This window comes from Oryzias latipes, chromosome 16 (genome assembly GCF_053564925.1).
Source record: "Oryzias latipes strain Hd-rR chromosome 16, Olatipes_Hd-rR_3.1".
In the NCBI taxonomy this organism is placed as follows: Eukaryota; Metazoa; Chordata; class Actinopteri; order Beloniformes; family Adrianichthyidae; genus Oryzias; species Oryzias latipes.
Genome location: NC_136252.1, coordinates 31638324 through 31662166, shown reverse-complemented (window position 1 = coordinate 31662166; position 23843 = coordinate 31638324). Strand labels below are relative to the sequence as shown.

At 38.7% G+C, this 23843-nt stretch overlaps 1 protein-coding gene across 1 annotated transcript; it reads left to right on the top strand.

Moving 5' to 3' along the window:
- The first annotated feature begins 6770 nt into the window (after positions 1–6770).
- Positions 6771–17608, top strand: lta (lymphotoxin alpha (TNF superfamily, member 1)). The gene is made up of 6 exons (XM_023964268.2): positions 6771–7789; positions 10104–10227; positions 11283–11325; positions 11418–11450; positions 11582–11614; positions 16134–17608. The coding sequence occupies exons 1-6, from the start codon at positions 7755–7757 to the stop codon at positions 16472–16474; spliced, it is 609 nt and encodes a 202-aa protein (XP_023820036.1). The 5' UTR covers positions 6771–7754; the 3' UTR covers positions 16475–17608.
- Positions 17609–23843: the final 6235 nt, after the last annotated feature.

The following is a 23843-nucleotide window of genomic DNA, read 5'->3' as shown; positions in this document are numbered from 1 at the left end:
CTCAGACATTTAATGAGTTCAGATGAGAACTATTTCCCGAGAGGCAACAAAATAAGCAAATATGATGTAATGAACTAGCAAATCGCTTCTCCAATAGATTTTTGTCAACAAATAACTTTTTTTCTTATCTCAATCAGGATGTTTTTGGGCAAAAGCTGCGTGTTTATTCTAGAATGTTTCGCCACATTTGAGACTTTGCTGTTTTCATGATTTCTCATGACATATTCACGGTAAACTCGTCCACAGCCGCAGACACGCGTTCATGCTGCTATCTTCCTCCTGCCCGGTCAAACATTCCCGACGGTGTTAAAGGCACGACGACAATCTTAGAACAGAATAGTTATTTTGCAAAACCACAGAGAGCCGCAGCACCGGGATGCAAGAGCCGCATGCGGCTCCGGAGCTGCAGGATACCAACTCCTGCTCTAAGGGCAGGTTTAGCTTAGTCTCTTTACTCTAGTTTAGCAATCAGCTACTGTATTTTATAACTGATTTTATGTTTTGTACAATTAGGGAAGCCCGTTGAGACAACTGTGTTGTAATATTGGGGTGTATAAATAAAACTGAATTGAATTGAATTAAAAAATCCGGAGTCCTGCCAACCTTCTCTGGCACAAAAATCCATTTTCTTTTTACAATGATTAAAAATGAGAGTTTTCCACATATATGTCCCCCTCACCAAAAACGAAAGATTCTGTAAACAGTGGGGGGGAAAAAAATCAACTTTTACTTTGTAACTTAATTGGTGAACAGATTTTACTATGATAACCACTTTTCTAGCTTGATTAAGGCCCAAAGGCTCCCCGAACCTGAAATCCTCTGATGAGAGGTCACCTAATCTACCTCTGTAACTCAGTTTGCCCCATTTTAGAAAATATTTTAAGGTCAGCAAAGTCAGTCAAGGTGTACCCCATGGCTCTACTTGGTCCCAATTCTTTGCACTTGGTAGGGTTTGCAGAACATTACAGTCCATAGAGTTAATGTTTACGTAAAACCAACTGTAAATGAAACTAAATGTTGGTGTTAAAACTATAAAAGCCTTGATCATGTTTCCATCTTTTTTTACTCCAAAATTGGATTCAACTGAAGTGTTTGGAATAATCTGTATCTAACAAAGAATAAAAATAATGAAGACAAGCAACAGAAATACATATCCATCTATCTATATGTCTAATGACATAATGACATTTATTAGAAAATACATATACATCCACATAAGTTTAATTGTTGCTTTAAAGGAAGTGGGAGGAGGCAAATTTATATAATCCTATCCCTATTTTGCTTTACTTGCCTTTTAAATTTTTATTTTCATTACATGAATTATTATTATCTGGTACTTAACTTCTAATTAGTTATTCATACTTTACTAACTCAAATTCAAGTCATTAAAAACTTCACAAGTATCAACAAATCAAATGACAAAGACCAAGTAAATATTAATTATGTAATCAGACGTACCGTTATTTCAGAAATTCTTATAACCTATCCAGATATTGTGTGAAAAAGATGTGCATATTCTTTGTCATTACAAAAAATCTATATAAAGTGCATTTTTCAAGAAATTGTTTTTACAAATGACATACATTGATAATCACCAGAATTCATGAATTTAAATCACATTTTGAGTAAGAAAGTGGAGTTCCTTTAAATATTAATAAAAAAGACTTCTGCTTTAATCATCTATAATAATTTATTTATTTTATGCTATTTATTTTTACTTAAAAAAATGTGTATTAGTATTACAGTAAAGTGACTAAAGTCAGTGTCCTCGTCTGAGCTGAACTGAGTAACAGATATGGATGTGATGTTGAATGAGAAGGGCCATATTATGTAAAATGTCCAGGGTCTGTACTCCTTCTCCTGCTGTCAGATTGAAAGCCATCCGGGTTTTAACAGAGTTTCTGGAGTTCTGTGTGCTGTAACGTCTGCAGTTTGTAGTGAGCTGTTATCATTGCAGGAGAAGAAGTTGGGGTGAAGTTGTCTGCAGGTCAGACCGTTTAGACTTTTAGAGATAGTGATGGTAAATGGTAAATGGCGTATACATATATAGCGCTTTTCTACCTACAAGGACAAAGTGCTTTTACAGTCACCGACCCATTCACCCAGTCACGCACACAGTCACACACTAGTGGCCGCTCCCCTGCCAAACACAGGTGCCCGCCTACCACCAGAGGCAAGGTGGGGTTCAGTGTCTTGCCCAAGGACACTTCGACTCATGGGCGATCAAGGCGGGAATTGAACCTGCAACCTTACGATCATGGGTCGACCGCCCTACCGCTGCACCACAGCCGCCCGTAATGATAGATTACGGTGCAAGGATTTTCTTGAAATTTTACCTTTTGATCAGTACTTGTGAGTTTGTATTATCTGTGGCATCTTGTTTGAAACATTATTCCTTTTCTCAGAGTGATGCAGAGAAACTAGTTGATGACAATACAAGTTCTCATTAGATTTCTCCATAGCTTCTATAACGAACCTGAACCTGGTGAAATTTTTAAACCTCCAGACCAGGAGGCAGGAACTCTTTCTATGCTTTTCCAATTTTGTTGGTCTGGATGATATGGAGCTGTGCTGCTATTTATGCTCAGAGTCAAAAGTGATACTCAAGTAAGAGGAACATCACTTCCATCATCACTTTCATCAAGAGTAAGTAAAACAAACTGACCCTAGAACTTTAAAACAAAGAAGAGACAAGTAAAAAAAACGACCAAGATTTTGAAGTACAATTTGAATATAATACATTTTTTATAGAACTTTTTGAGTTTCTGGAAATTCCTATATTTTCAAACTGTAAATGAAAGTTTAGAAGCGGGCACTTGATGCCTCTTTCTTCTTCTTCATCATAACTCTTTACAGCATTCATATTATGTTTTCAGGCAAAAAAATATTGTAAAAGGTCTTGTAACCTCTAATAGTCTTAAATGCCTTAAACCGAAACGAAAAACCAAATGTCCATTATCAAAATCTTCCCATCTCATGCTACTTGTGTTCATAATGGAACCCACAAGTGGCATTTTTATGCACAAGATTCACATGTGGGTCAGTGCAGGATTCTACCCACTACCTTCATAGTCTCACCTGTTTTAGGATGTCTCGCACACTTCAAACGAGGGGAATTACCTGGGGGAACTGAGGTTCACGAATGTGTAGGACTGACACAGAAATTTGTCCCTTTGGGTTTCTCTGTGAGCAAACAAACATCACTGTCTGTGGACTGAATGTGATGCTGGATGGGTTTCTAAAGGACCAGAGAGTGGTTTCTCAAATGACAAGAAAGGTCATAGCTATTATTAATACTATCTCTTTTTGTTGTTTTTAAAAAAAACGTGCTTGTTCTTAACTAGGATCACACAGAAAACTCTTCAGTGTAATCTGTTGTTCACAAATTTGAGTTATCTGGGGTGAATTAGACAAAACCATCATTTAATAAATCTGTCTGAGGATGGAACGTTTTTTAAATAACCTTCAATTGTGAACTGGCCTTCATTAAATGAATTATAATGTTTGTTAATGCAGGACAGATTAGATTTCAGAAAATGAATTTAAAGCCGTAAACAAGCCAGAAAACTCACCAAATGGCTGCTGTATATGTGAATCATGTGAGCACCTCACATACTGGCACCATGGTAACTCCTGAAAATTCATAACAAGAAAATGCAAACAAAATCATCACAAAAATAGTTTTTTTGAGTTCTACACTTCAAAACATGAAAAAGAAAACTTACTGTGGAATTTCCCACCAAAGATCAACTGCCCTGCCGGGCTCGCCTGATATATATTTTTGTTTTGTGGTCTGTTAACTGTATTTTACAGTTGTCATGTGTTACATTAAGTCTGCATGAAATTACCCGTTTTAAACAAAATAAATATGTTAATTAGGTGTGTGGAGGCACAGTGGTTAGCACTCTTGCCTCACAGCAAGAAGGCCCCTGGTTTAAGTCCCGGCTGGGGGACCTGAACCAGAATAACCAATGGGGGACCTTTCTGTGTGGAGTTTGCATGTTCTCCCCGTGCATGTGTGGGTTTTCTTCGGGGACTCCTGCTTCCTCCCACCACCCAAAAACATGGCTCATAGGTTAATAGGTTACTCTAAACTATCCATAGGTGTGAATATGAGTGTGCATGGTTGTGTGATCGTGGCCCAGCAACAGACTGGCGACCTGTCCGGGATGTCCCCTGCCTTCGCCCACGAGTGGCCGAGATAAGCTCCAGCAGCCCCGTGACCCAGAAAGAGACTAAACAGGTTTAGTGTTTGTCCCGATTGAGGTAAAGCTTATCAGCACTACACCATACAGATTTTTTGAGGGTTCATAGGAGTTCGCCCATCCAGTCTACAAGTCCTTTGTGCATTTGGAGAAGGCATTCAATCTTGTCCCTCATAGTATTCTGTGGAAGATGCTCTGGGAATATGGAGTCCGGGACCCCCGGTATCTGTACAACCAAAGCAGGAGCTATGTTAGTGTTCGTGGCTGTTAATCAGATTTACTCCCAGTGCTTGCTGGACTCTGGTTCTCTTATTATTATGTAAGGACAGAATTTCTAAGAATAGTCAAGTACTGGAGAGAGTCTGGTTTGGAAACGGCAGGATTTTTTCTCTGCTTTTTGCATATGACTTTAATCTGTTTGCTTCCTCTAGCCAGTATCTTCAGTGTGCAGTTTCAGTTGAGTGTGAAGCAGCTGAAATGAGAATAAAACCTCCCAAGTTACCATGGTTCTTGACCAGTAAAGGGGGTTTGCCCTCTCCAGGTAGGTTGGAAGCTCCTCCTCAGGGGGGACCTCAGGGGCCGGCCTCCTGTTGATTCCCAGAGTCAGAACTAAACAAGGGGAATCAGCGTTTCAATATTCTGCAGCTAAAATCTGGAACAGCCTCCCTGAAGTCGTAAGACAGGCCTCTTCTGTGTTCATGTTCAAATCTAGACTTAAAACATTTCTGTTTAGCCATGTATATGACTGAAAGGTCCTATCTGCACTTTTCTTTCCTTTCCTTCCTTTATTTTTAAATCAATTTTCAAATTTTTTCTTTTCTTTTAAAGTAAATTTTACGTTGATTATTTCTATGATGTATTGTGATTTTAATGCATTTTTCTGTTTTGTGAAGCACCTTGAATTACTTTGTGTACGAATTGTGCTATACAAATAAACTTGCCTTGCCTTGCCCTGCCTCCCTCAAGTGGGGAAGTTTAAGTTAGGGGTGTGTATCGGCAAGAGTCTGATGATACGATATGTATTGCTATACATCTCAACTGTCACTCGTTCTAATCTGGAGCCCACTACAAAGCACCACAATCCACATTTTTATATGGTACTGGCAGCGACCCAGCTCTAGATAAGTTGGAGAAAATGGGGGGATGGATAACAAAAACTAAATCACATAAAAGATTTTTGTTGGATGTCATTATGACCTACTGGGGATTTTGCCTGGTTTCAGACCTTCTCTGGATAACAGAATCAAGTTTAACCCTTGTACTATCTTAGATGACCCCACCCTTGCATTAACGTGTTCTCCCTACCATGACAAAGGTGGATAAAGGTGGAAAGATTTCATGTAATCCATGGACACCAGTGAAGATCACAAATCATTGAAGAAAAAAGGTTCAGATGACCCAACTCCCAATGTTAAAGTGCCTAGGACACCAGAAGGGTTAAAAATCTTTCCCAGCTTCTATGACTTATGGAGCTCCACAGGGCTCAGTTTTAGGGCAGCTTCTTTTTTCTTTGTACTTCTTTGTTCTGCACTCCAGGAAAACAGGAAAACACTTCATGACTTTATGATTGTGGCAACAGTCAGAGATATGTTCCTGAAAAGAGCACTCTCACCACTCTCTTTTAAGGTTTTATGACCAGGGAGCACAAATGATGGCATTTTGTCCAAGCAGTTCCTATGACCCTCCACCCCAGTTGATCCTTCATCTCTCCATTCCATGCTCCCTTCCTCTGTGAATTTTAGAGTTAAGTATGGTATATGATTTTATAAATCTTAAATGATCTTGCTCCCTTCTGTACCCCTCTGAGCATCCCTCTCCTGCAGCTCGGAGACTCTGATCAGCTTCTCCTGGTGGTTTTGAGGTCCTGTAGGAATCTTTAAGTTTTCATGCACTCAATTTAAGCACCATTTCATCTTTTTATGTTTGACAAACATTTAAACTTTTCATTTTTTTAGACCCACTCCATTGAAAATTAGGATTTTGGTATTTTTTAACTTGTTCTTGAAGGCATTTTTTGTTGAGGGAGGACACATTTAACACAGAAAATTAATCTTAAAATTGCATTTCTGAGTATTTCTTTATATAAATTTTGTAAATAAGGAGCAGGAAAAGAAGCCATTTAAATAGACTGTATTTGTGATGTAGAAAAAACACTGCTCCCTGCTCTGCTCCATTCTGATGCATCAATTTCTAGATCCATGTACGTTTCAATTTTCCTTGTCTGAGATAGAATCTGGCTCAAAACTGTACAGCTGGATATCTCCAACTCGCCATTTTAGTTTCACCGGTAATATTACGTTGGGGATGTGAGGGGATGTAAGCTAACGGGAGAGCATAGAAACAGAGAACTCTAGGTAACAGGAAGGAAGGGGGTTGGGTTGCTCTGTGGCATAAGTCGCGCCCCAAACTCAGGGGTCAATTTCTTATGAATTACTGCTGCTCTGCAGAAACTATGTCCTAGAAAAAGACAACTTTTTGCTAAAAATCACAAGTAAAAGACCACGGGGAACACTTTTATAATCAATCAAACGATGTTAGGACTTTAAAATGTGTCTTTCAATCTATTTCATAATCAAGAATTTGACACGCCATTAGATCATATTTTGCTTTTGGTTTATATTCAGATATTGTGTTTTAATCTACTTATTTTAATGTTTTTTTTTATTGCTAAATGAACACTTTGTTTTAGCTGTGGTTGTATGTTAAGGTGCTATAAAAAATTGGGCCAACAAGTAAGAACTTAGTTGGTAATCATTTGATATTTAAGTTCCCAATGCGATGCTATCAGATGTGTCGGGTTGGGGAAGTTTGATAAGAAAGAAGTGGCTGAACTTTAAAATGTTAAAGCTCTCAATCACACTCATCGTGTTCTCAAATAAACTCCAGTCGGAGGGTGATGTCCCATTTCAACGACAGAAGAAGCCACCACACACGTGTCAGTGTGTAGCCTCATGCCTGTGCTCTTGCATGCAAACATTCAGGATTTTCTTGAACAAAGTGAGATGACCGCATGAGGGATGTGTTACATAGTGTCTTTCACTATCCCTCTTTAGATCCGTGCAGATAAGATCTTAGTGTAAGAGAAAAAAAACCCTGACATGTTTGTGTGTTCCATTGTGACCTACAATCGTGGGAAAACACAAACCACCCACGACAAACATTTATTTGTCAGAGAGGGGCTGCACCACTGACTTTAGTTCTTTTTTCGTGGCCACATCTTTTCACACTTAACCTCTCGAGTGTTTAGTGGTGACACTTTCCAATGAGGAAAATTGAAGCCAGCTACTTTTTGTATGTTAAACTACAGAAAACAGGTATTTCGATTTGACGATTGAACCAATAACTTTGTTCTCTCTTTGCTTAAAGGTTTGTCTTAATGCAAAGTGTTTGTCTAGAAGCGGAGCCACCTACATCGCCGCTGCCCTCCTCCTCAACCACAACTCTGTCTGTAGAGAACAGGAAAAAAAAAAACGAACCTCGCATCTGTGCTGGTGTAAAAGGGAAAACCCTGTCAGCCCTGTCGGCATCACTCACAGACAGAAGGAGCAGATGTCTGTGGACACTGAGCGTGCAGCACACACACGGTGAGTTCACTTCAGAAGTCTGATTTGTCTGCCATTGGTTGGAGCTGACTTGGATCTGTTTGTTGGGTTAAGGTTTGTCTGCTGATGGCATTCTAAAATCCCAGAGATAAAGAAAGTGTTTGTCATTTTTTGGCTTTTGTGGCTCATCTTTTTTGAAAAGAGAAATTCTAGTTTTCATTGATTTCTGAGATGTGTCATGAAGGGGATTTCGGTTTAAACTTTAGTTCATAGGTTAATTCATAGGACAGACGAAGCTAAAAGCAGACCTGTTGGTTCTAACATGTTCGACTGTGCAGTTGGAATGTAAATTCAATTCAATTCAATTTTGTTCATATAGCCCAATATTACAACAGTGGTCGTTTCAATTGGCTTCATACCGGTAATTGTATAATAAACATGAAATCATAAAGAACATGAAGTCATAGAAAACAATTGGTAATTGCTAAACTAAACAGAATTGTCTAAACTGGGCATCCCTGCCCTTTGACCATCCTTCTCGGTAAAGCACTGCAGCATGTTCAGTACAGTTAGAACTGTCGTGACTGTGACAGCCCAGTTTCAGAATTGGACTGACGGTTGAGCTTAAGTGAACAACCAGATCATGGTTAATATCTCTGACCCTGCAGCGCTGAAAACTCCCGCTGACGTCAGATTCCAGAACAGCAGCAGAGGTACGGTGAGGGTGCATGTACAGTGCATGCAACTAGGCTGCTCCAAAAAGGCCACAAACTCCTGTTCAGTGTGTGATCTGGTTCCTTTCTACCAACCACTTATAAGATTAGTGGGTACATGGCAGCCTTTTGAGGTCAGACCAGTAGTAAACATAGTCACATTTGCACAGAAAATGCTAGCATTGCTGGTACTAGCATTCCTGGGAGTCCAGGGTCATATCATGGGGCGGTTGGGGCGGCCGTGGTGCAGCGGTAGGGCGGTCGACCCATGATCGTAAGATTGCAGGTTCGATTCCCGCCTTGCACGCCCATGAGTCGAAGTGTCCTTGGGCAAGACACTGAACCCCACCTTGCCTCTGGTGGTAGGCAGGCGCCTGTGTTTGGCAGCGGAGCTGCCATCAGTGTGTGAATGTGTGAGTGAATGTGTGTGTGACTGGGTGAATGGGTCTGTGACTGTAAAGCGCTTTGTCCTTGTAGGAAGAAAGGCGCTATACAAGTATACGCCATTTACCATTTACCATCATCAGCTGAACACGGACTTTGGATGGAAGACTCTGCAGCTTTAACCTTTGTACTATCCTAGGCACTTGGATTGGGAGTGGGGTCATCTAGACCTCACAAGACAGTGTGCTAAACCATGTTTCTTCAATGATTTGTGATCTTCACTGGGTTCCATGGATAACAGGAAATCCTCTTCACCTTTATCCACCTGTGTCATGCTAGGTTTAACACGTCAATGCAAGGATCGGGTCATCTGGCCCCTATAGGATATCACAAGGGTTAAAGGGTTTTGTTGAGATTCAAACTAAAACCAGAAAACATGGTGATGCTTATTTTAAGCTCTGACTGGAGTCATTTTAATGCTTTGTTAGATTTTGGCATGAAGCTTTTTGTTTCAGTTAGATGTGAGAAAAGTTGATCACATCACTTACATCGATCAAATGTGAACAGTGCCACGAACGTCTGTGGATTCAAGCGGAGTGTCTGGTCCTCGCTGGCGGCGACTTGTTTCCCGAGCTGAATATGTGGGGATTGACTCGACTTCAGGGCTGAATTTTGTCTCATCCAACTTTTCAGATCACACCTGATAAAGTAAATGTTTGGGGGGGAAAAAAACATCACATGTAAAATAGCAGCATTTAGATCAGTCCTTTCAATCATTGTTTGTCCATGCAGGCTGAGTTGGATAAACAGATCACACTCCCTAGTGTTTCATGTGAGAAAATGCACTTCATCAGAAGAGATGAGAGAAGCTAACATCCACTGTCTTTCAATGGAATTTACCCACAGTGCGCCACTGTCAGGTTTCTGCAGAAAGATACATTTTGTCAGGTACTTTTGGCCTCTTGAAAAAGAATAAATTACAATATGGGATGTTTTTGTTGCATCGCTGTGGATCTCCACACAATTTGTGATATTGTGAGAAACTTTTTTCAGCAGAGATGGTGCTGAAAGCAGATTTAACACTGCAAAATAAAGCTGTCACCATAAGAAAAACAATGGTTTAATGAAGAATAACCCGCAGCCTCCAACAAATGACTTCAGTGATGCAGTTCATGAACATTTAATAACATGTGTGAAGATGTAATTGTGAGCTGATCCTCAATAATGACCTGATCCATGTCTCTGTGTCTGCCCGACAGAATGGAGGAACAGTCGCGGACGAGTCACAAGTACCTGCTGCTGCAGGTGTGGTGTGGCCTCCTCACCGTTTCCATGGTGACCATGGGTGCCTTTCTCACTACACTCAAGCCAAAGTCAGCAGAGGTTAGCATCCCCATATGCTAGAATTTGTGTAACTTCTTAACTTTCATGCACTTTGAAAGTAAAGTTATTTACATCTATAACACAGTGCATTAAAAAAAAACAAAGCTGTGAAATTCAATTCTTTGCTGCCTTTTGTTTAATGGCAAACCGTTTTTTTGTTTTGTTGTGTTTGTTTGATGTTGCTGCTTTTTATGTCTGCAAAATGAGACTAAAAGTCTCAAAGGAGCTTTTTATGAAAGTAGTAACATTAGTGCTAACTGCTCTGTTATGAATTCTATTTTCATTGTTTGTTGATTTCAAACTTAGCATTTATAAAAAGAGACATTTCTACCAATATTTTGTTACCAGAGTCACTTGTATTAAGGAATGTTTTTTCATGTAGGTGATCTGATATCTTGTCAGTTTCAGTAAGCTAAGTATTTGGACATTTTTAGAGGTAGAATCATGATTTGTAGTTCGGGTGGCTATAGCAGGCTAAAAATCTTCTGGGTCAATGAAAGGTTTGTTAATCTAAAAACACATGATATTGGCACAACATCCTGCTTCATTACTGACATTTTAGCCAATATCCTCTAGCAGAACTTTGTTATTAATTCTGGTTTTCTCAGCTTTGCTCGCAGCATTCACTCTCTGTAACTAATGTTTGGATCAAGCTTTGAATGCAGCAGGATTTCAGATCGGGTTTTGTCTTTTAGTGTCTTTGTTGTCCCAAAAACCAGATTCTAAAAAAAGATTTTGAAATGGTCAGAAGGTAGTGGAAAACACAAATACAAAACAGTAACAACTATATTTTAAAATGACTTTTTTTTTTGAAAGGGCTTAAATTAGTTTGCCTCGAAATACAAAACATTTTATCTGAGAGGAAGAGTTAATCTGAACCAAAGCACATTATCCTAAAAACATCAAGAATAAAAGTTTGTTTGAAAACTTTCATAACGGGTTTATTCTCTTATTTTTACTAACTTAGACATTCACGTATTATAAACTGGGATAATGTGTTAAAGCTTGATAAAAAAGTTTGAAAAGCATTGTTTGTTTTTATTTTTGCTCTTTAGGACGGCGTGTATGGAGTAAAGCCGGTGAGCATCAGTCCAGCAGGTAAGTTTTTCAAAACTTTCACAATAAAGTAAATGTGTAACGATTCCATGGATCAGACTGAGCTTCATATGTTTTGTTTGTTTGTTTTTTAGATGATGGCATTCAAGAACATTTAAAGGCACCAGGTAATTTGTTCTTTTTTTTTTTTTAACCACACAACTTTGGAAGTCCTTCACGACAAGAACAAAATCATAACTGTAAATGTACCTGAGGTGAACACATCAGTAAATAAATATATGATCTCTGTTCATTTCAGGAAGGTCGCTGTCATTCATCGAAGTGACTCCATGTAAGTCAGTTTATTGTTTTTTTCTCTCCACGCAGACTTCTCAAACTTTCCTATTGGATGTAATAAAAACTAAAAACAAAGAGTGTGAACACTTTTAAAGGATTGGTGCAAACCCAATCATTACGCAGTTAAAGGCTCCACCCACTCAACCATGCTTCTACAGCAAACTTTATATTTTCTAACAACAGTTAACATTTTGTGTAGAATTATAAAACTACTCAAGTAAGAAGTAAAATAATGCATGTTGTGGAAACTAGATAAGGGAAAGACTGCCACCTTGAGTTAAAGTTTGATATTACTAAAAAGTCACCTGTCAATGTAATCAGTTCAACAATGTGGGTATGGAAAGCATGAGGGTACACATTGCTTTTTTACATGGCTTATTTTATTTTTTAACTTTTGTTCACTTTGCACACATTGATCGTTTTTGCTTGCCGTATATGCAGTCTGCTTGCTTTGAGACTGGGTCCCCTAAAATCCTGAAACGTCATCAACACACCTGAAAAACATGAAAAAGAGACCCATCCTCTCCCAATGAGCTCAAACTTTTCAATATTGTTCCGCCTAATGTTTCCTAACTTTTTACCAGCAAGCTGCAACTACAGATATGTGGAAAATTTAGTTCTATCTTTAAAATGTGGGGGAATTTTTAACATTTACTCAGTTGTAAAGTCTGACTGGGAAGCAATTTTAACCAAAAGTTATTGCAATTGCATACTAAGATTGTAAAATTGACCATGCCATTTAGAATTCCAAATTAAAATGTTTTGTTTGTACAAACTTCCCGCTTTAGAAGTTCTGTAATTTTTTATTTTTTATTTTTTCAGCCTCATTCATTAATATTATTATTTTTTAATAGTTTTCTCTTATATATAAATGTAACCAGACTAACTTCTGTAACTTTCATCATTATCAATATCACTTTAATGTAAAAATGGTTGATTTTTTAGCACAATATCTAAAGTTTTTTTTTTGTCAATGCTAAACACTGCTGACAAATGGTTAAAGGGGAAATAACATTTTAATTAAAAAAATGTGCATATATATATATATATATATATATATATATATATATATATATATATATATATATATATATATATGCATATATATATATATATGCATATATATATATGCATATATATGCATATATATATATGCATATATATATATGCATATATATATATATATGCATATATATATATATATATATATATATATATATATATATATATATATATATATATATATATATATATATATATATATATATATATATATATATATATATAAAAAACGCCCCTCTCACCCTCCGCGGGTGGTTTCTCCTCCAAACACGGGTCCTCTACCAGAGATACCTGGAAGACCTCAGACCTCTCAGTCCAGAAAAGAACAGGAACAGCTGAGATACTGCAGGACCCTCAAGCTCCCAGGCCTCTGGTAGAGGACATATATATATATATATATATATATAGATATATATATATATATATATGTTACTGCCCCGAGTGCTCCAATTACCACAGGCACCACTGTCACCTTCACTTTCCAGGCTTTCTCCAGTTCTTCTCCGAGTCCCTGGTACTTCTCCAGTTTCTCATGTTCCTTCTTCCTGATGTTCCCATCACTTGGCACTGCCACATCCACCACAACGGCTTTCCTCTGTTCTTTATCCACCACTACAATAGTGTGTGTGTGTGTGTGTTTTTAAAGCCCCACACACAATGATTTAGGTTTTACATAAAATCACCTAAAAGGAATTATTCTTTGTGTAATACAGCTTCATATGAATCCTTATCATTGATGAGTTTGGACCCCTTTTCAGTCAGTTGCTCTCCAATGACAGCAGCAGGATGAACTCTGCTGAGATGTTTCTGCAGCCTGCAAACCGCTGCGACACCCACAGGTGTACGTTGCACATAGTGGGAGAAAATAAGTTTCTCCCACTTATTTTGGGAGAAACTGAAAGTCATTTTAAGACACGTAGGAAGCCTTTAGGTGAGTAGCTGAGGATCAGGAAGTGGCTGCAACAGCAAGTAAATAACAAGCTACTCCTACTCGTTTTTTAAGCCTGAAATATGTCAACTATTTAAAGAAAAAATAAGGCATTCTAAGGATTTCAGTGCAACAAAGAAAAGCTATTTCTAAAATGACACTTCTGACTTGTATTTGTCCGCCTGTGTTCAGTACAACAATGTTTAAAGGCAAAAAACAAAAGGACCCAGGTCACACTGACAGAAAAACTTCCTTTAATTTGAAGAAAACTGCCCATTTTAGAGAAGAAAGCATCTCTTTGGCGAGAAATCCTCATGCTGAGCGCAGAATGCACTTTTGAAAAAGTCCCGTCAAACAGCTCTCGCCTTTGATTGCTGTTTCCTACATCCACGCTGAATTAAACAAACAAAAGCATATAAAACAGCCGTGTCATGTTTCCAGCTGCATGCTCTGTCGCTCCCCCCACGCTTCCTTCTTCCTGTGTGAAGTGGGTTCCTAAAGCCGCAACAAACCATGATCAGAGCCGCCATGTGGGCTTCAGAGACAGCAGCAAATGCGGGTGATGATGCTATAAACGACTGCAGTCTCTATTAATTCTTTTGAGAAGATCCGGTGACGCTGTTAAAAAACCTGAACTGTAAAATTCCCTTTTTTTCAACCTCTTTCCCTATTCAGGTATCAGTGAACAGCTCATTTACACTAAAGATGCTTAAAGTGGCCTCTTTAAAGAGGAAAAGACTTTTTCTTTGTGAAATAAATGTTTCAAAACAATAATACTTATGTTGTGGTTTCGTTGAAGAAAATGAAGAATTGATGTTACTTCCACTCCCTGCAGAACAGGCTTTTGTATGGAGTCCGTGATCTGACATGGGTAAAAAAAAAAAAAAAAAAAAATTCCTTCCCACGAAATAATATTTTGTTCCCACGAAATAATTAATTCTTTCCCACGAAATAATACTATTATGATATACATTTATCCTGTGTATTTGAATGTACCTCAGTTACAGCGACACGTTGATTGGTCGAGATGCATTATGGTATATGTGTGATGCATGATGGGATATGTATGCAGCATTTAGCCTTCAGATGTGAAGTGACTGCTCACAAGAATGTTAATAAAAGACAAATTGCCTCAGCACATTCTGAATATTATTATTCCTGATCGACCCTAAAGTACAACACCCCAAACCGCAGCGGCTGTCCGTCTGCCGGCCAGCTAGCTGCCCTAGTTCCGTCATGAGAAGCAAATGAGCTCCGCGGCCGGCCAAAGGTCAATGCGATTGGGCATAGCTCGCTGGGTGGAGCTCGCACGCGGGTGGGAATAGCTCACTCCAACGCCAGTTGGAGCTTTTTTGCTTGTCATGCCGGTATCCGGGCAGATGGAGAGCCACTGCGGGATGGGGAAGCAGCAAGCTCAGGCATCATTTTCTTATTTCCATTGAGACAATAATAAATAGATCTCTTAGTTTGATTCTTGCTTTTATTTTTCCCTTCTTGAATTAATGTGGGTCACAGAGACACAGGAGTAGCGGTGGACAGCGGCATTTGCGGCAGGACGCTGTGCTTACCAGGGATGTGAATGAACCCAGACATGAAGACGTGATCACCGATGCTTTTGTAGAGCTTTTTCTAATAATTAAATCCGATCTGTAAACATCCTGCGTGTCTTTCATGCCTTTTCATGAAATATTCACAGACAGAAATGTGACGGTATCTGCTGTAAATCCTAGTATTGCTTACATTATAAATGACTTATCACGTGAATTCGTGGAAATATATATATTTTTCTTTACCCATGTCAGATCATGGGTTCCGTACTTTTGGAAGGGTTTGTGTTAGAAACTTAGAGATGAAAATGAAAAACATGTTTTTTGTAGGATTTTTCTGATGGCGGAGGACATCTATTAACCCTTGTGCTATCCTAGGCACTTTGACATTGGGAGTTGGGTCATCTAGACCCACTAGACTGTGCGCTGAACCTTTTTTATTCAATTTGTGATCTTCACTGGTTTCCATGGATTACATGAAATCCTCTTCACCTTTATCCACCTTTGTCATGGTAGGGAGAACACGTTGACCCCATTGGATAGCACAAGGGTTTAGAAACTTTAGACTAAATTTACATTTATGAGCATTTATTCAAATCGATGTAAATCAGGCGCAGTCTAAAAGGTTTATAGAGAGCTACTGTGCGGCATAGACAATACGCTGGCCGGGCCACAAGCTTCCTGCTCCGAGTTCTCAACAACAAAGAGGGGAACGGAGGCTGGGGTTGCTCCTCGCCAACAGTCTCCCCCACAACTGAGAAGTATATTTATAATGAGCTCTGCAGAAACTATGACCTAAGAAACAACGCAGGTTTTAAAACTTTGGCTTAAAATTGAATAATAATAATAGATTTTTAAAAAAAATACAAACTACAAGACGGTCAGAGTGGGTCTTTAAAGATTGAATGATGCCCTCACCAAAAAAAAGTTTGGGTTTTTTGTTTCAAGCAACTGACTGAATGCATTATGTCTTGCAGCTCTGGATGGATCCTTTTGGGAAGAAAACCTCAAAAGCGACTTCTCCACGCTCTCCCTGCTCAACAACTCCATCTACAGCACGAGGAAAAGCCACTATTTCGTCTACGCCCAGGTCACCTTCAGGAAGGATGATAATTGTCAAAACAGATCAGTGATTCTGATCAGAAACGCCAGTCCTTGGAAAAAGCTGAGGGTCCTGGCCGAGGCTCGGCCTTCGGCGGGGGGCTTGGTGTGGATGGGCAGGATCATTGTGCTGGCAGTGAACGACAGCATCAGTCTGAAGGTCACCGGCCACAATGAAAAAGAAAACACGTTCTGGGGGGCCTACCAGCTTCAGTAGCCTCTGAGGGAGCTCTTCATCAGACCAAACTGTTTCGACGGACGCTGATCACTGAGGTCTGCTCAGACATTGACACCAAACATGTTCTCACGGCCATCCAAACATGGAACACTAACTCCATCTGACATGTTTCAGTGCAGAACTCACTCGTACGCAGTTCTGGATGAGGCCACATTTTCAAATAAATTATTTCCTTCATTTTTTGACAAATGTAAAAAGCAAGTGGGTGCGAATATGGTTTTTTTTTATTTGTTTGTGTAATTTATAACATGAAATATTATATATTGGTTAAATGGTGTACAAAGAGAAAAATTTTTGTGGAATAAATTTTTCTTTTTCTTTTAAAAAGTGTGAGATGAAGTTTCAATGTCAAATGGCCACATGGCGGCGCCACCATCCTTTTTTAAAGACCTCAAATCATGAGGCATGAACTTTTATTTCATGCCATGGGTGTCTAGATCATATCAGACAGCCTGGTTAAATAGTTAGTTATGAAATACTTCATATGAGCCACAAAGAAGACTTTTAAGGAACTTTAAAGTACCAGTAGTTCATTCCTGCAGGCTAAATCTGCACTCAAACAGAGAGGGAAACTGAGGTGGTGGTGCATTCTGGGTAGTGATGAGTAGCAGGTGCTATTCAGGAAGCCCTAGATTTGGTGCAGCATTACAAACACATAACTTCCTTTTACATTCCATGCTTGTGTGTTTCATCTTCATGTGTCAATCAGTCGTTTTAGATTTTTTGTTTGTTTTCAGAAATACAGTTTAGCAAAACGTAAAAAAAAAAAAAGTGAAAAATTTCCATGGCTAAAGTTATTTTCACAACAAAATATACTCTGAGGTAGTATTTTAAAATAACTAACCGTTCCAACCAGTCAACAAATCATGACTGTTAGTTATTAGGTTATAAATGACTTGCTAAATTGCTTTGTTAAGGATGGAATGGAATGGAAACAAGTTTATTTAGAATATATAAAAAAAAAACAAAAAACACATTAAAAAAAATCTATTAAGGTCTATAAAGGTGTCCTATAGTTTAGGTTAAGTTTAGTTTATTTTTCCACAATGTGTCACATGTAACAAATCACCTCACGATACAGAACGCGGAAAAAATGGACATCCCCGAAGCAGATGTTTCTTATTAGGGGCTCCAGCATTTAGTCAAGCGTAAAAGTATAAAAGATGAGTGGTGGAAACAAAATATAATAATAAATAAAGTACAACAATAAAATGAGAATTTGATGGTAATATTAGTGGAAAGTGTTGGACAATAAGACATGAGTTTGAACAACATAAATTCAGGCGTGTGGCCATCTAAATGTCACAGCAACTTTATGTACAGTATGGTGACAATAATTGCAATTTCAGTTTCCTTTTAAACACATATATTGTAGTAAACTGTTTGATGTCAGTGTCTAAAATATTCCAAATTTATGGACCTCTAGCACAGACAGAGAAGCTAGTAAATTGTAACTTTCTGTTTTTTCCTTATAGCATATGCTTTCTCCTGGTTTCATTGTGATGAGTGGGTGAAAAAAGTGGTAAGAGGTCACACAAACGGCTGTTTAATTTATTAACAACACTGTATATTGTGCATGCGCTATGAAATGTTTTCAGTTCCGGTAACTTTAGGAGGCTGAATCTATGGATGAGTGGATCCGTTGGAGAATTTGGCATTGACCAGGTCTTTTGCTCTTATGGCTTTCTTTTGTGTAATCTGAAGTTTTGCGGTGTAGGTAGAATGTGTGTTATTCCATGTAATGTTACAGTAATTTAGGTGAGGCTCAAACAGGGATCTATACAATGTTAGCAAAGCGTCTGATGGGAGCATGTGTTGAATTTTATAGAATAAACCAAAAAATTTGGATAATGTTTTAACTGGTTCATCTATGTGGATTTTAACATGTATAAATTGATCTATATAGATTCCGAGAAATTGTATTGAGTCCAACTGTTTTAGAGATCGTCCATCTATATTTATGTTTAATTTCCCATAAGTGGATTTGTGTCTGGAGTTGAGGATGGTGCCGACTCAGCCGGCTAAGCGGACGCACCACGTAACAAAGTCAGTTTTTTGTGAAAAGAGTGAAAAAATAACAAGCATAAATAACCAAAAACAGATTGAATTTTTATTTATTTTATAAAGGTATAAGCGGGACAATGGCCATCGAGGTGCGTATTATCAGAAATTAATGCATTTGGAAGTGCGTTCATTTCTGATAATACACACTTTGAAGGCCATTACACCTTAATTAACTAACTATTAATAATTTGGTAACTAGGTATAACTAATATTTATTATAAATATATATACAAATACATATATACTTCTATATTCCCACATGGGTGGGATTATATAAATTCACTGCCTTCTACTCCCTTTTAAAGTAATATTTAATTTTATGTCTAATTATCACTGTATGAATATGTAACTGATGATTGTATTGACTTTGTGTATTGTTCTTATGTGGTTGCTTGAAATAAACCATTTCAAATAAAATAAAAATTGTTACCAAATTTGGATTGACCACAGTCTGTATTTCAGGATCATAATTAGACACCGCTACAAGAATTGTCTCAAGGCTTAGAGAGATTTCTTCAGGTTCTCAAGCAGAAGTCTCAATATAAATGTGTTCACATCCGCTGCTGGATTTGAACTCCTAGCGCCCTTTGACCGGATTCTGAGCTGCCACAGTGCTAAAGCGGTTACCACACTGTATGTAGAGCTCCTTTTAGCCAGTTATGAAGAACCTTACTGAGTTGTATTTGCTCTGAGTGTGATCCGAAAACTTCAACTGTTTAAATGCCAAAGGGCAGGTGGGGCAGATTGGTAAATGGCAAATGCTTGACTCATAGTTTTATTCATCCATGTAGGCACACATTTACGCACTGATGGCGGCTTTGCTTCCAAACACTAGCTGCGTTTTCATCAAACAAGTGCAAAACTTAATTAAAAAACACAATTTCACAATTACACTTTTTCTTTTAAAGCCTAATTATGCGAATGAACACAAACAAACTGACGCTATGAGTCATTCAAAAACACAGCGAGGGATGTGAAAAATACTTTACAGTATATTTATTATAATATAATAAATATATAATATATAATATATAATATTGGAATAATTATATTCCAATTTACAGTAGAACATTCACATTTCTACCACGGCACTAGCGCTCATTATCATCTATCAAAGGAGACGTTGGCGTCTCTGAGGCAGTGGCTATAGATGAAGCCATTGTGGGAAATGTCGGTTGGTGATTTTACAGAGGACCTGTGGATCTAACAATTCCACATGACACGCTCAGCTTCTGGTGTGATGCTGTGGGACCTCTGGTGGCGCCCACTGTGCAGCCAGTTCCTACCAACAAGCGCGTCGCCATCGCTAACTATCTGACTCATTTAATTTGTAAAAAACGAAAATAATTTTTGCGAAAATGTGTCGAGTTCGATACGCCTCAAAAACTTTTTTTGTTAAATGCATGTTTTTAGGAATTGTCGTGTTTCACTTTGGAGACTATGTTATCGCAAATCCAATTTGCGCAATTTCAGTCGATTGAAATGCAGGCAAGGGTACCAACCTTCAACCAGCAGAAGCAGTGTGGGTTCAGTGTCTTGCCCAAGGACACTTCGACACACAGGCGGGCAAAGTGGGAATCCTCCAATCAGATGTCGATCACCCTACCTCTGCACCACGGTCACAGAAAGTATTTAGGGTTTCAAAATCATCCCCTTCCCGCAGATTCTCTCTTCTGTTGTGTTTGTTTTCATGTGAAGGGGTTCACATCACACACAACAGAGGATAAAAAAGCTGAGCGGCTTTTTTGATGGCATTAACCCCTACCTCATTATTTTTCCAGGTAACTAACCGCATGGACAAGTTCCGAATCTCCTCGTTCTGAGAAGGAGTTTGACAAACCTGCAGAACTGGAATCATTTGCTGCTGCTAGACTTGGCATGAAACTGAGGAGGAGCAAGTTCTAACAACCTGGTTCTTAAAACCAACTCGAGGTTGGAAGGAGTTGATTGAGCACTCACTGATAAGACAGAGGAGCGCGTAATGTTTCAGCATGTGCTTCTGTAGATAACAGAGGATGAGGGGGGGGGGGGGGGGGGGGGCAACCTTCATTTCAAATTTAGTCCACAAATCCTTTATTGATCCCTGAAGGGAAATGAAATGAGCTTGTTCTTTTTAAAAGCAAGACCTTCAGTCCCATTCGGTTTATGGCACCCACATTGACAAATCCTCTCATGTGTTAGACAAACGTCCAAAAAGCTCCACACAATCCCAGTTTCATCCAACTGAATCCGAATTTGATCCAAATTTTGAATCAATGACGCAACATTTCCTTTAACTTCAATAACAGCCATCTTAAATCCACCAAAAAGTTCAGTTTTCCACTAAAAACAAACCATTTCTAATTTACCTGTGAAATGAGATGAATTAAATGGTTTAGATTTAAAACAAACACCGGCTGTAACCCAGAAAGAAAGGGGGAAAAAATCCAAAATCATACAAGCATAACATAGAAATCTAATATATATAATGTAAATAATTGAAATCTATTAATGTCCAAAACAGTTCAGCTAAATGAAACTCTTAAAACGAGTCGATGGAACAACTTTAGAACACGGTAGGTCACCGAATCATTTGACTCCATTTTTTATTTTGGAAAATCCTGGAAGTCTGGACAGCTGGTCCACATCTGCTTTATGGATCTTAGATGACATCTGACTGATGCGGTGTGAGTCTAATACGCCGGCCTCTGCAACACACGTTCAAGCGGCCTCTTCCAATGAAAAGTTGTTGCAAACGTCTTTACGCACATTTTTAAGAGCGTGAGCCACAGAAAAGCTAGTGTCAGGAGCATTGATGCCCAGTGTTCTGCTGGTTGGGATGTTTTCTCAAGTAAAAAATTAATGAACGGACGGAGATTTCTGAAAAAGTTTGAGAGTTCAAAATGATCAGTACATCCACTGAGAGAGAAAACACAAGACTGAGGAATGGCACTAAGGAACGTCATGGCTTTTGTTGAAGCTATGGGTATTTAGATGAAAAATATAAAACGCATGTTTTGCCACGTAAACAAACTCATTCCTCAAAAAGAATCAGAATTCAACTAGGACAAGATAAACATTCTTTCTCACCTCACCCAAACCTTTAGATTCACAAGTGGTGATGTCAGTTTGGTTGGATGCATGCCCAATGACTCCACCTTTGTGGCTGCTCACTTCCTCACACATCCACGTAACCCGGGCCCCTCTGAACAGTTTAACATTTAGAGATCCTTCTGCTGAGTTTTGTCATTTCTGTCCCTTCTTTGTCCCGTTGATGACTTCAGACACAAAACAACACAAAGACGCCCATGGATCTATATGTCCGAATGGCTCGAAGACTGTAGCACCCACGTCACCTACCCCTGATTCACAACAGTTTGAATAAAGAAATACTCATACCTACAGTTTAATCTAAAACCATGAAAACTGTGAAAAATGCTAGAAGAACATGTTGAAAACGCCCAAAACATGATCATCATTGGAGTGGGTCTTTAATCCTCTGGTTCACAGGTTATACACAGATATAAACTGAGGTGTCATCAGCATATTAATGAAACTAAAATCACCATTCTAGTTAATGTTTCTCAAAGGGAGCATGCACTGTGAACAGATCAAGTCCAACTTATGAACCCTGTGGTACACCAACAGTTAGAAAAATAAAGAACTTGAGACACTCCGTTACACCAGGAATCAATCCCTGGATTCCTGTATGGCAATCCTTCACCCTACCAACCAAGCTATCCAGCCACATAGATGACATTGTAAGTTGGGGCCACATCTGCAGATATTCCCTGAGATTCTACAAATTCAACGTTTAATTTTGTACTTTAAAATGCAGCAAGAGTGACATGAGGGATTTGAAATTTAACAATGATTTACCCATTAGTTCAAGGGTTTGTATTTTTATCATCCCTGATAACATGCTGCCTTGCTCAGAGGACATGCCCAAAATGTTGGAGGGTAACACTGCTCGCCTTATAATGATCTAAAAAATAAAACAAAGCATTTTTCCTTGTTGATTTTCTTTACGTCAATCATGTTTTGGGTGTAAGGTTGAAGTTGGTTGTACGTCTTTTACTTTTCTGTGTTGGAGGCTGTTGATGTTCTTCACAATAAGGGGAATTTGTGGATTTGTATTTCAGATTTGCTTTAAGCTCCATACGTTCTTCCAAAGTTGAACTTTCCTAAATTCTAGTTGTGATGTATTCATCAGGATGCTTCTGAGATAGGAAATCTTCTTGAGTTGTGGCCGAACCCTTAAGGTATGTGTAACTGTCACTCAAAGTTATTTATAATAAACCAGGTTCAAGTTGAAATGGGAAACCCAGGTCACACAAGCTGGATTTTCCCATGGTATCCCCAAAACAAACTATCCGCTGACAAAGTCTTGATCTTATCCAAGAACTGGAGCAGGTGAAGCATAGGCTCAGCTTAAATCAAAAACAGGGCTTTGTGGCCTTGGCCTGGTTCTATACTGCAGCCCAGCACCACCCAGATGCAGACCCTCTGCTTTTTAAAGCAGACATAGTTTTCCTGTATTTCAGGCGTTTGATCCCTAATTGACATATATTTGAAACAGGAAGAGAAGTTCATGCAACTACGTCTATGTAGAGGTGTGACTGGTAGAGACTAACCTTGTTAGTTTAAGATTTCCAGCAGAGGACGAACTGCAGGCTCATTTCTAACAAGAGTTCCTGCAAACTAAATATGACAGATAATCCTATGTTCCCGACCCAGGGTGAGGGAGAAGAAGGTGTAACAAAGAAATAAAAGAATGGAGGGCTGGGCCAAAGTGCTGTTTTTACAGTTTTTCTCAGTTGCTTTAGTACAATTCTCAGATCAGAAGGAAATTCCCAAAACTATTTGTTCAATCTTCACATCATGATGTCACTTGTGCACATCATATAAGCAGTTTCTCACTTCTTTGAACAAGTTGCAATTGCTTTGGTACATCCATGCAAATGATTATGTACAATTCTCTGCTCTTTGCTACATTATCAATTGTTTATGTCATGTTGATCAAAATGTATTATAAAGTTCACTGTGCAATAGTCTTATACTTACTCCTCAAAACACCTAGTCATTAGTTCATCGTATTAGTCATCAACTGCAAAATGGTTGACCAAGTTGTCATAATGTGACAAACATATTTTGCTGCATTGCAAGAGAGGATATTCGCTGTAATGTGGATGAGAATTTGTGGCCTAACATACAGGAACGACAAGAGGTCATCACATCACTGTGAGTAATCAGGAGATGTCCCCTCAGTGCCCTAACCGCCAATTTTAACTGCACCCCCTTAGTA

What these genes read in the sequence shown, in the direction of transcription:
- lta (XM_023964268.2), top strand. Translation starts at nt 7,755, where the DNA reads ATGTCTGTGGACACTGAGCGTGCAGCACACACACG. An exon ending in GAGCGTGCAGCACACACACG is followed by an intron (nt 7,790 to 10,103) that starts GTGAGTTCACTT and finishes TCTGCCCGACAG; the next exon opens with AATGGAGGAACAGTCGCGGA. An exon ending in TCAAGCCAAAGTCAGCAGAG is followed by an intron (nt 10,228 to 11,282) that starts GTTAGCATCCCC and finishes TTTGCTCTTTAG; the next exon opens with GACGGCGTGTATGGAGTAAA.